General features: G+C 42.0%; 1 protein-coding gene across 1 annotated transcript in view; it reads right to left on the reverse strand.

Moving 5' to 3' along the window:
- Positions 1 to 13,564, reverse strand: part of FOCAD (focadhesin) — a 788,759-nt gene that overhangs the window by 424,686 nt on the left and 350,509 nt on the right. The window contains exon 15 of the mRNA XM_029606912.1: positions 2,674 to 2,800. Within this exon, the coding sequence (XP_029462772.1) occupies positions 2,674 to 2,800 (127 nt within the window). The remainder of the gene's footprint in view (positions 1 to 2,673; positions 2,801 to 13,564) is intronic.

Below are 13,564 nucleotides of genomic sequence, written 5' to 3' on the forward strand. Positions count from 1 at the left end.
TTTGTATGTCTTTAGTCTCTTTCTATAATTTGTATTGCAGTTTACCAATTTGGTAGCCCTTTCTGAAACACTTCTATCTTCTCAAAGGTATGGCCTCCAGAAATGAATATAATATTCAATATGGAATTCTCACTAGTGACCTATACAAAGGCAATATTACCTCCTTTTTATCTGCAGATGATACCTTTACTTGTACAAATGTGCATACTTTTACCCTTCTCTGTTGTTGTGACATCTTCCCTATACTTTTAAAGATGAAAACTTAATAAAATATAAAAGCCAAAAACAGATTAAGGGCTTGATGTACTAAAACTGTTTTTCCATTCTGTGTCTATGGGGAAAAAAATGTAGTAACTAAGACCCTTAGGTGGCACTGAAGTAAGTGGTCACAATGTTAGCTCACTTAAACACGTAGAAGGTCAGTAAACTGTAATGGCTTAATCAAAAAGACATGTCTAGCTTTCTGGAGCTAGTCTTCCTTCATTAGGACAGCATAATACCATCAGCTACTTTGAAACAAATAAAAAGTGTCTCATTATTAAGACACTATTTTCTTCATACATTACCAGCCACTTTTCCATATGACATTGGGCAAGACACTTCACCCTCCATTGCTTCAGGTACAAACTTACCGGGTCATTCATCAGAATGTGTTATAGTCTTATGGCGCCATAAAAGGCTCTAAGGTGTGTAAATCGCACACTATCGCGGCAATATCAAACGCTCTATGCGATAAATAGCATGACCCTGCCAGATACCCTCCCCTATTACAATAACCTTCTTTGCATACAATTTGTATGCATGAATAATGCAAATGCATGCAAAGGTGGTCATTACTAGGCAATTCTATGCTAATATTTGAATGCGGCCGACCGAAAAGGTGCGATAGATGTCTCTGGCATGCGTTAGAGTGCGGCGGGAAGCCCGAGACCCTAACGCGATCCCTGAGGCTCCCACCACACATTTTAAGTGGCAGGGGAAAAAATATATTTTAAAAAACTCGTGGCCAAATGAGCGTCACTGCTGACACTCGTTTGGCCACTCGGTCGATTGCCCCAATTCCCCAAAACTAAAAATAAAGTTAAAAGTATACGCATGGCGGCCCTCCCCTGGCCCCCCTTCCCACTTTACCCCAGCCCCCCCAATAGAGCAAGGCCCCCTCCCCTCTCAAGACCCCCTTACCTTATAATGGTTCCCACTTGGAGCCATTTTCCAAAATGGCACCGACTTCACCTTGCCCCATTTTGGAAAATGGTGTCGACTGGAATGGGTGAGAGTCCGCATCCGTCACCAATGGGACAGGAACCATCATAAAGTAAGAGGGTCCATGGAGCGGGGGGCTGGAGGGTGGGGGTAGGTGGGAGGAGCCTTGCTCTATCGGGGGGCCAGAGAGGGGGGATGAGGGCCAGCATATTTCAGGGGGATGGGAAGGGGGTCTGCATCTTCCAGGGAGGTCAGGGGAAGGGGGCCTTGCTCTAACAGTGGCTGGGAGGGGGGCAGCTCTTTCAATGGGGCCGGGGGGGGGGGGGGAAGGGGACAGGGGGAGGTACCTTCCTCTGCCGGGGAAGGGTCCTTGTTCTATCAGGGGGAGCTTTCAACTTTCGGGGGGCCGGGGAGGCCAATTGCCATCATGTCCTTTTAACTTTATTTTTAGTTTCGGAGAGTAGGGGCTTCCTCAATTGGCAGTCCTGGGTTCAAACGGGAATCAACAATGACCCCTACTTAACCTCCCAGTTTGGGTGCAGGTAATTTTTTGGGCAACCAGTAACCCTTTAAGATGATGGCAGTCCCATGAGATTGGAGCCACCATCGTGTTAAAGGGTCAATCGCCATGTTGTTTTGTGTCACGGTGTTTGGCAGTAACACAAAAGAATGCGCCATGGAGCCATGTCGTCTTTTGGGGGGGAGGGGTCCCACTATTACCTTCCAATAGTGGAATGCTCCCTGCGAAGACACATCGCAATTTGATGAATCTAGGCCTTAGAATGTGAACCCTCTGAGGACAGGGAAATACGTACAATATCTGAATGTAATCTGCTTTAAGTATCTGAAAGGTAGAATATAAATCAAAAAAATAAATGACCATAAATTCTGCTGTGTGTTATCTCGCCTGGCTTCTCTTGTTACTTTTACACATATTAAAGCAAACAAACCTTAAAAAATACAATGACTAAAAGGGTTTCATGGCCAACCCATGTCCACGATCATCCTGCCAGCATATTAATGTCTTAAACAGTAATCCAATCAATAACTGACTTGTCTATTCTGGCAACCTAGTCCCTATCTCATTTTGTACCGAGCTGATTAAGGAAACGTATGTCTAGAAAGCTAATTACAAATGCATTGGGCAACTTCAATAAAATGTTCAACTTGTTTTCTGGTCTTTACTTTTGTATCTGAAAAAACAAGAATGAAATTGAAAGATAATTCAGCTTCTACCAAGATATTGTAAAAGAAGTCAAAATTGGCAACAGAATCATGAACAATTCTGCTAGCCCTGGAAAATGAAAATGATTTTTAATATATCTCTAGAAAAATAGAATCATTACAGCAAAATTACATTCAAAAAGATAACAGTGATGCAAATTAGAATTTGGTAACAGTGCCCGAAGTATTAGAAAGGAAAAAGCAAGCAAACGAGATCTTGAAAGGCACTGTTGAAATTAATCCTACCTCAGCTTGGCAAAGAGCATGAAGGCCTTGTAATACTAAGGCTGCGGGTGTAGCTTGGTCGGGCTTTGAACATTCATTCAATATCTGAGAAATTGCAGCCAGCATATCTGCTCCATGCTGATAGGGCCTAGTGGGAGAAAAAGAACAAGAATGTTAGTATAAGATCAACATCATTACATGCGCTCATCTCTATATGAAGCAAAGCTGCTTACTTGTAAAAGGTGTTCTCTGTAGACAGCAGGACAAATCAGCCACATAAGTAGCTGAAACAAGAAAGCTCTCTCAAAGTTCAGAAAAACTGAGAAGGTCTTCTCAACATGCTTAGGTGTTCCAGGGCAACCACTACATGAGTCTCCTCAGTCTTTGTAGCAAGCTAACCTTTAACTCTTCGGGAAGGAGGGTGGAATTGAATGGGCGATTTGTCCTGTTACCTACAGAGAACATTTGTTACAAGAAAACAACTTTGCTTTCTCCGTAGACAAGCAAGATAGTGATCAGCCACACAAGCAGGGACTCTCAAGCTGAGGAGTGAATGAAAATAATTAGTACACTTTTACTTTACACATAAGAACATGCAACCTGTACTTTGCCAAAGGCTGGAGAGTAAATTTAAGAGATCAGTTAAATAAGCTCTTTAGAACTGCATGTCCACAACTGCACTCTTAACATAAAACATTTTCTAGGCAGTAATGAGCAGTAAAGAAAAGAATCGAAGACCAAGTGGCAGCCTTGCATATATCTTCTATGGAGGCAGGGTGAAGCTATGCTAAAGGAAGCTGTTTTTACTTGATAGGCATTTACTTTACCTTGGAGATGGAGTCCTGATTGATTATAGCAGTAAGAGATGCAATCAGGTAACTGAAGAAACCTAATTTGCTGAATTGAAAACAACAAAGAATTGTGAAGATTTTCTCTTGTCTTTGTGAATAGAACAAACTTCTGCAGCTTTTAACCCTTTTTAGCAAGGCCCAGTAAAACCTTCTAACAGCCTATCTGCATGCAGACATGATGGAGTTGTCTCACAAAGCAGGATGGGATGCTTTCATGACTTTTGTCTGAAGCAGGATGGGATGCTTTCATGCCTTTTGTCTGAAGAAAGAGTAAGGACAAAGGAGGTATGTTTTCTGGAAAACAGTACTGGCTCAGTGCCTGTGAGTGTCATTTCCACATGTGACAGACCTCTTGGTTGCATCACTATTAAGAAAGCAGTTTAGAGTAAGTTAGCAATGGGGGAGGTTCCATTCAAATGCAGCCCCTCCCATTAAGGATGCCTGGACAGTCTGCCTCCTGAGAATTAGCAAAAGCAGCTTGTAAGAGTGAGCTTTGGGGGCAATGCAGAGTTGAGGTGGAGTGAGGAGGTAGTATGGAGTTTTTCTGAGTTGTAATTTTCAGGCCCAGTTAGAGGAGCCAGGAAAGCCCTGCTTAGTGGTCTTGCCCATGATCGGGACAACCCTCTGGGTTGTTTTCCGGTTTTTGCAATTTTCATGGCAGGAGCCTTGTGAGAAATCTAGGCCTTCTTGGACTCAGGGAATAGGGAACCCTGCGTTTGGGACACTCAGGGATAGGGAAAACCTGCCCCTGAAGTCGTGGTAATCCGCTGCACAGAACAACTCCAGTGTTAGTTTTTGGGATTAAGAGACATTTTGTTAGAAGATCTGGAAGGGTGATTTTTGCTGCCCCTTCTTCCTAACCTGGTAAAGAACATCAAAAGCTGGTGGTTCCAGGATCCCTTCCCAAACTTGGGATCTGTGAAGTAAGTGAGATCGAGAAGGATTGAGGAAACCTGTGAGTAATACTAAATTTAAGTGACATCTGTGGACCCCTCCAATCTTCAGGTACAATGGATGATTTTAATGATAGATTACAAATTTTTACTAATAGATCTGAAATTTCATTTTTTAGTTCCTTCAAAAACTCATAGTAAAAACTTTTTAAAGTATATCCGAAGCAAAAAAGGTTTGGATAAGTTCTTGGAGGAGAAGTCCATTACCTGCTATTAATCAAGCGACTTAGAAAATAGCCACTGCTATTACTAGTATCAGTAGCATGGGATAGACTTGGTTTTTGGGTACTTGCCAGGTGCTTATAACCTGGATTGGCCTCTGTTGGAAACAGAATGTTGGGCTTCATGGACCTTTGGTCTGACCCAGTATGGCATCGCTCTTATGTTCTTAATTATTTGAATGTAGATCTTTTGGCTAAAATAGCCTCTTTCACCTCACCTTTTAACCATGCCGGTAATCATTTTGCCTTCCTTCCAACTTCTTAATGTGTGGAATACATCTGGACTGTACTTCTAGGATGGTATTTTTTTAAACAATGTCCACACCTCTTGCACACTTTTTATCTTTGTAGCTGCTCCTTTCAGTTTTTTTTCTAACTATTTTTCTCATTTTATCAAAGTTTTCCTTTTGAAAGTTTAGCACTAGAGCCATGGATTTGCTTACTGTCTCCCTTCCAGTCATTAATTCAAATTTGATCATATTATGATCTCTATTGCCAAGCGGCCCCACCACTGTTACCTCTCTCACCAAATCCTGTGCTCCCTCTCTCGTCTGTTCCTGAATCAATTGCTCCATAAAACTGTCATTTATTCCATCCAGGAACTTTATCTCTCTAGCATGTCCCGATGTTACATTTACCCAGTCAATATTGGGGTAATTGAAATTATAATTACTGCACTACCAATTTGGTTAGCTTCCCTAATTTCTCTTAGCATTTCACTTGGCCAAGTGGACAGAAGTATACCCCATCACTATACTCTTCCCCAACACACAAGGGATTTCTACCCATGTTTATCCTGTTGGACTCTATGACATCCCGGACATAAAGCGCCACACCTCCTCCCGGGTGCTCCTCTCTGTCAATGCGATATAATTTGTACCCCGGCATAGCACTGACCCATTGGTTGTCCTCCTTCCACCATGTCTCTGAGATGCCAATTAAGTCTATGTCATCATTCACTGCTATACATTCTAATTCTCCCATCTTACTTCTTAGACTTCTGGCATTAGCATACAAACATTTCAAAGTTTGTTTTTTGTTTGGATTTTCATTTTGCTTTTTAATTGATAGGGATAAATTGGAATTTTTTTTTAGCTCAGGTGAGTTTTAAATTACAGGCACTTGGACTACTTTTCTTATTATTGGAACCTCACTATTCGGAAGATACCTCCCTCCGAACCATGTGCTGCTGAGCAACTGTCGGCTTTCCCCTTTATTCTAGTTTAAAAGCTGCTCTATCTCCTTTTTTAAATGTTAGCATCAGCAGTCTGGTTTCACCCTGGTTAAGGTGGAGCCCATTCCTTTGGAAAAGACTCCCCCTTCCCCAAAGGGTTCCTTACAAAAGTTCCTCTTCCTTGCATCATCGTCTCATCACCCGGGGAAGAAAGATAATTGAGAATCCTTTGCAGAGATCGTGTAATATATATTTGTGGCCAGTTGGAAGGGGTTTTCCTGTCCCAACAAGGAGATCCCTGCCCATCTGGGAACCTCATTAATTTAATCCCGGGGCGGTGTTTCCCTTGCCCCTGGACCCAGGTAGAGACCCATACACAGATCGAACGAGAAAGAACTGTAACAGTCACTTGGGGAGACTAAAGGAATCAAGTTGAATTTTACCATTTTCCATCTGATTACTGATTAGTAAAGATATTGATTTCGGACACTCAACCCAAGTCTCCTGTCTCTTATTTTTGGTCCTCACAGCATTTACAGCGTTGAGAAATGAGTATCCCCCATGGGAAAACAACTAAAAGTCATCCTTGTCACATTGGGCCCTGGAAGTATATCTTATCCCCACCCCCAACAAAGGATCTGGCCCTGGGAGTACGAGGGAATGTGAAACAGCTGGTGAGTGGTTCCAGCCCCCCAAAAAAACCCAAAATTCTTTTATGGCCCCCACCCGTACAGGATAGGCACGGGATGGGGTTACACACACAAATAGCCTGGAAATGTTTACCACAAGCCTTGTACTGAATGTTCCACTGCCTGCAAGTGGATACAATTGTCTTAAAAAACTGGCTAAAATGGACCAATCTCACTGCTGATCTTGAAGCCGATATGCATTAATGAACTAAGAAATGTGTGTAAACTGGAACAGACAGATCTCCTGAGCCCTGTGCAATCCAATTTTTCTTAGAAGACTGTGATTTTGTACATGTCAGGCGAACTGCTATAAATTGCAGGCTAGGCAGTGTGAAGACCAAAGGCATAGCAGCATCAGAGACACCACAGAGTCAAAGGGGCCGAGGCAATAATTTTCGCGGAAAGCGGGTGCTGACTTTTCAGCACGTGATGAGCGCTATCTCATTCACTCCGCATCGGACGCATGTTAAATAGGCGCTAATCCACCTATTGCATTAGGGGTGGATTAGCGCCTATTTAACTCGCATCTGACTGCGGGTTATACAGTGCGCTCGGCTGAGTGCACTGTATTGCATCAACCCCCAAAGACCCCTAGCAAGGAAGCAATTACAAGGACTGGCTGCATTTGTGAGGTTGGACATTTTAAGTTCAAATCTGTGGGATAGTTAGTGTGCTTTAACTTGATAAAGTACAAGTTTGAACGTTAATCTGATATGTTAGTGTGTTACTAATTTTATAAGAACAGAGTATTTTCCCATTTGAAATAACTGCTGAATATATATTTTTAAACAATAATTATATTTATTGTGATAGACTTAATACAATCCCTAATAAAAATCCATTATTTAAGACAAACAGGAAGCATGCTGCTATATGAGAAATTTGGATCAAATCATAAGCTTGTACGATTTACATCATATAGAGTTTGCCCTACAAGCATGTAGTCTTGGAGATAAAAAAGCTGACAAAACAAAAAATAAAATTGACATTCAAATTTTCATTGAAATTCAGGATGAGTTTTCAAAACTACTCCATTATGGAAAATCTAAGTATAAAGTGAGTACCAAGATTCCAAGGCTTGTAGCTCATTTACTCGCCAAGTAAATGTAACTGCTATTAAAAATAAAAAGCCTTCCAAGAGACAAACTTTAGTTCTGCTTTCACAAAAGTTCAAATAATAGTTTCATAAGTTGGGCCAGAATTCCATTTAGATTCCAGTTTATAGGGAAATCTTTTATCAGAAGTTTAAGGTTTAGACCTTTCATCAATCTGGCAACTTAAATTGAGAAATTAGGAACACCATTGAAAATTTCCATGGTATGCCACAATACCACTAAGATCAACACAGACTGAGTTAGTCTTCAATCTTGATTGAGAAAGGTTTGACATGGAAGTAACAGGCACATAAATGGGTCTGTAGAGAAGTGCACCAGATAATAAACTTTTTCCATTGAATTTGTAAGATCTTCTCATTGAGCATTTTCTAGATGTGGGAGAATTTTGCCACTTTAGGGGGCAGGGAAGATACCAATTTGTCAGTGTCAATGACTGAAAGCTGGGATATAAAGTATTCCCATTGCTCTGTGTAATTAGGTATGGTAATATGCACAATCTTACTGATTGCTGAGCAGCTACGTTTGTAACAAAGGAAACCAAGCCTGGTGAGGACAAAATGGGGCTATCAGAATCATTTGATCTCTCTCAGCTTCTAAAATACCTTGATTATACATGGAATTGGGAGAAATGCATAAAGCAGTCCTTGGATTCACAAAATTGAGAAAGCATCTGCTGCCAGACTGTTCTTCACCGATACCCTGCAGCAGTACATGAGAAGTTTGTTTATTGGTGTTGCAAAATGATCTATGATCAAAGTGCCTCGGAGTAGTTTCTAGGCTACTCAATTGTCTAATGACTATTATTGTGGTTGTAACTGGTGACTCAATCCATCTACGATTATCAGGGTCAGCTCTTGCCAGGTCTCGATGTGGGGGCCTAGTTGGGCAGAGAGCCTGTGCCTGGCTCCCCAAGCTACAGGAGGATACAGATAGAAACCAATGACAAAGCTTGTTAGGGAGCTACTTACCATTGCAGGATTATTATTGAAGTTTCTTCCTGCATATGGATTTCAAGTATCTTGCTCTGTTCAAGCCACCCAGGCTTGAAGTGGGCATATTGCTATGAAAGCATCCTTACCTCTGAAGTAAGAAGATTGGCCAAAGCCTGATTAAAAGGCATCAGAGAAAGAAATCAATACATGAAAAAAAAAATTATACCAAAAAAAGTCTCAGAACTTTTCTTCCAAAGTGTTATCAGAGTACGAAATGTGCCGCTCAATGGGCTTTAGAGAGAATCATATGCCAGAACAAAAATTCAAATAATTTATCACTTTATAGACAAATATCAAAGCTGACTTTATTTCTAATTTAAGCTTTCTTTATAATCTAGAAAAATAACTGTCACTCCATCATTAGCCTAATAGTCCAACACCATGATGTTCGACAACTGTCTGCTTCAGGGTTTAACTGCAAAAATCAAAAACATCACGTTACTAAAAACAATAAGTGGTGTTTTGGGGGTTTGATTTTTGCAGTTAACCCCTGAAGCGGACATTGAGCTTCAAAATTTCACCTGTGCCAGACAGGTGCACAGCACAAATGAATGCACAAGCATTGTCCTGCATTTAGTGTGCATCTGGACAATTTCAGAAGACCCCTGAGGGTTATCTTATTTCCAAAGACTTTAGTGTTTCTCTGTCATGTTTTAGTTCTTGCCTTGGGGGAAAAAACCTCTTGCTTCAAGTCTGCCCTGATAACCTTGGATTTAGAAACTATTCTTGTTTCATACCATACCTAACCTTGTTCCTTGGAATTCCTGGTTGCAATCCCTACTTTAAGTTCCTTGCCTTCTTGTGCAATTCATACCCAGTACTTCCGATTCTAGTTGAACTTTGCAGCAGTTCTCAAACATGTCTTTGGATGATGGACTCTAGTCTTCAGTAATCCTCTCTTCCTCCTTCAGGGATGATTATGATAAATTGCTGGAGGACCTTGTGAGATTTGGAAGGTTGGGCATGCAAATGGCAGATGAAATTTAATGTGGACAAGTGCGAAGTGATGCATCTAGGGAAAAATATGTAGTTATACAATGTTAGGGTCCATATTAGGAGCTACCACCCAGAAAAAAAAATGTAGGCTTCATAGTGGATAATACATTGAAATCGTTGGCTCAGTGTGCTGCGGCAGTCAAAAAAGCAAACAGAATGTTAGGAATTATTACAAAAAGAATGGTGAATAAAACGGAAAATGTTATAATGCCTCTTTATCACTCCATGGTGACACCGCACCTTAAGTACTATGTAGAATTATGTTTGCCGCATCTCAAAAAAGATATCGTTGCACTGGAGAAGGTACAGAGAAGGGCAACCAAAATGATAAAGGGGATGCAACAGCTCTCCTATGAGGAAAGGCTAAGGAGATTAGGACTGTTCAGCTTGGAGAAGAGATGCCTGAGGGAGGATATGATAGAGGTCTAGAACAGGTAAATATGAATCGGTGATTTACTCTTTCAGATAATAGAAGGACTAGAGGGCACTCCATGAAGTTAGCAAGTAGCACATTTAAAACTAATAGGAGAAAATTATTTTTTTACTCAACACACAGTTAAGCTCTGGAATTTGTTGCCAGAGGATGTGGTTAGTGCAGTTAGTGTAGCTGGGTTTAAAAAAGGTTTGGATAAGTTCTTAGAGAAATCCATAAACTGCTATTAATCAAGTTGACTTAGGGAATAGCCACTGCTATTACTGGCATTAGTAGCATGGGATCTATTTAGTGCTTGGATACTTGCCAGGTATTTGTAGCCTGGATTGGCCACTGTTGGAAACAGGATGCTGGGCTTGATGGACCCTTGGTCTGACCCAGTATGGCAATTTCTTGTGTTCTTATATTCTTAAGAGCTACAGGTGGGGGATATATCCACTAGTGTCTAGAAAGGAGATTCCCTGCAGAAGCAGGTGGTTTTGCTATGTGTCCAGTTTCAATCCCTGCAAAAAGAGAGGACACAGTTGAAAAAAGACCCTGCAGTGTCATTCTAATACCCCACTGGTCCTTTGGGAGCCTTACAATTGGTTTCTAATAATTTTAATAATACTCAAAAGGAGTTTCTTTGAGTTCAAGAAGCAATGCTACCTCTTCTTCCAGACATTTCCTCAGTGATGAGGCCCTGTAGAACCTTTGGGACCTATGCCTGAGGACCTGCTCCTGTCATCAGAAAGGGAACTCACTCCTGCTTCCATGGCTTCTGAGTTAATACAGGAACCTGCACTCATAAAACTGTCTTACTACTTCTGCTCCTAGGTGATGAGCCATCTGTGGTGCCTGTAGCCCATATATGTATGTACGTGAATTTAAAGAGGAAGCCCCACCACTTCTGCTCTAGAATGAAGGACCATCTCTCATATCCCTGTATCCAGAACCTTTGTTTGGATCTGTGCCAAGAGAGTACCCCATGGTCTTCAGAGAAGAATTTCCTAGTCAATCTATCCAAAGACATTTTGGAGTCTAAAGCAAAAGTCCTTTAGTGCTCAGAAATCTGCCAGAATCTCTCAAAGGGGAAGGCCCTGTGGTATCTGGCTCCTGCTACTCTAGATCCACCCCCTGTGGTATCCAGCTCTGATGACTCCTAATTGCCTAAGTGAGCCTGTACTCAGGGAGGTTCCTCCCTTGCATCTAGGCCAGCCTCTGGTCTTGTGAACCTGTGTCAACCTCCAGTGATCATAGTTTCTGTTACTGTGATTCCAGATCTCCTATTTGAACCTGTACCCAGGGAGGATGCTCCCTTGTATGTGAGCCCATTTGATGGTCCAGTTTTTGTTCAAATGACTCCAGGTCCAATATCTCTAGTTCCTTTGTCCATGAACTCTGATAATTTATCTGCATGCATGTATTTAGGAGATGTTTGTCTGCATCTGGCTTTACATAAAAGACCAACCTTGGGTCCTATGACTCAGGACCCTCTATAAGGGTCCCCAGCTAGACCTGCCATCCATAGACACAGCTTCTGTTCTAGATGCCAGTCTGAGGTCTCTGCTTCTAGTATTGCAGTACATTAACCATTATGAGGCACTGAGGATGGTGACTGTAGTGGACAGTGCTTTATAGTAGATCCCAGTGGTCATTGTGGCACTCAGTCACCTGTGGGAAGGTAATGACAAGGTCATTGATGGGTCTTTATCTGAGTGCTTGATTGGGCAGACAGCCTATGCTGTGCTCTCCAAGCCACAGGATACTGAAGGAAACCAGTTACTTGTTACAGAGTTTTCTGCTAAAGACCCTTGATATTAAACTTACCATTGCAGGATTGCTATTGCAGTTTCTTCCTGCATATGGATTTCAAGTACCTTGTTCTGATCAAGCCACTTCGATCTTGAAGTGGGCATACTGTTATAAAACTAACCTTATCCCTGAAGTAAGGGGATTGACCAAAGCCTGGCAAAAATGGGTTGCTGGAAATAGAAGTAGTTCACAGCAACCAGAAGACTACTCTGGCTCTTTTGTGTAAGTGAACCCATTCCCTGCTGCAGCTAAGCTCTTGCCTAGTTCCAGTTGCCTTGCCTTTCACCCAATTTGTCTTATTCTAGCTGTAAAAGGACCCCCAAATCTGCCCCTTACCAGTATGGTTGCCTTTTACAGTTAAAGTGGTCTCAACAAACCTGTTGTGACAGTAGTGTAAGGTGAAAGTGTGTTGGGAAGGTTGGCATTCCCCAATAGAAGGGGGTCTCAGTTTTGATAAAATTCCTGCATCAATGTGATGCAGCAGTAGTATGCAGAGGTTATTTTGAGGTAAAATCAGGAGAAGCTAATTTGAAAGCTGCAGTTGAGGGTGCTCAACTCTGTATAGTGGGGAACAACTAGGGCCTGGTTCATTTAGTTATTTATTTTTTTAAAATATTTAAAAAATTAAATTCTGCCATTTCTCAACTATTGTTACCCAAGAGCATGCTTTCTCCCAGTGCAGGAGTGCCAAGAAGCTGCATTGTTCCTGTTTTGAGAAAGTGGCTGAGGCCCACGGCCAGGGTGCTTAGGCTTTCAAGACAAACAAAAGGCCAGGCTGGGGTACCCAGGTCTTTGACTGGAAGGAAGAATTATTGGAAGAAGATTGTTCCTTAAGTATGTTCCAGAGAGAGATTGGTCCTTGGTGGGAATATGTAAGAGAAAGAACTGCTCAGCTAAGGGAGGTTCCAGTTAAGAGTTCTTGTCTGAGAGAACAGTCAGCCAGAAGCTCGCCAGTGGAAGAAATTGATGAGATTACAGAATAGCTGCCCTACAGAGAAGGTACCTGGAGGGACCAGAGGGAGGAAGAGTCCCTGCCCATAAGAGCTGACTTGCTGCAAAGTGCAACATACTGCTGAAAGTGATAGATTCATTTTTGTGCTATTTGGATGTTGCTATTTGCTTCACTATCAACTGTGTATCATTATTTTGAAATTTGTTTTACTAGCTCAACAGTGCCAGCAAAAAGGTTTTATTTTGAACCATGTTGGAGAATAAGTGGTGGCTTTAGTGCCAGGTCTGTACTGATGAGTGAACAAGTCCCACTGAGAGAAAACCCTAAGAGCCTTGAAGAGTTAAATCGGAGCTCCAGGAGGTCATGGGGGCTGCTCTGGACCATGGATCTCCCTGTGAGACCCTGTGCCCAGGACCAGATCAGGACAGGTGCTATATAGCCTTGCCCCCTGCTTCAGCCACAGTTCCTGCCCAGTCTATCAAGCCTAATTCCAGTCCTACTGTGCTCCTCTCTGCAAAGTTTCAAGTTCTAAACTTCAGCTCCCTTTTCCAGTCCCTGTGCCAGTTCTTGCCAAATTTCCATCCAGCCTAGTTCCAAGCTGTAGCATCCGTTTCCAGTCCTTAAGTTTTCAGCCTGCAAAGCTCCAAGCTGCAATATCTTGATTTCCAGTACTGATCATTTACCAGTACTTGCTTGAAGTTCCAGCTCCTGCCAAGCGTACAGCTACAGTTCAAGTCACTGC

This window comes from Rhinatrema bivittatum, chromosome 1, assembly GCF_901001135.1.
Source record: "Rhinatrema bivittatum chromosome 1, aRhiBiv1.1, whole genome shotgun sequence".
NCBI lineage: Eukaryota > Metazoa > Chordata > Amphibia > Gymnophiona > Rhinatrematidae > Rhinatrema > Rhinatrema bivittatum.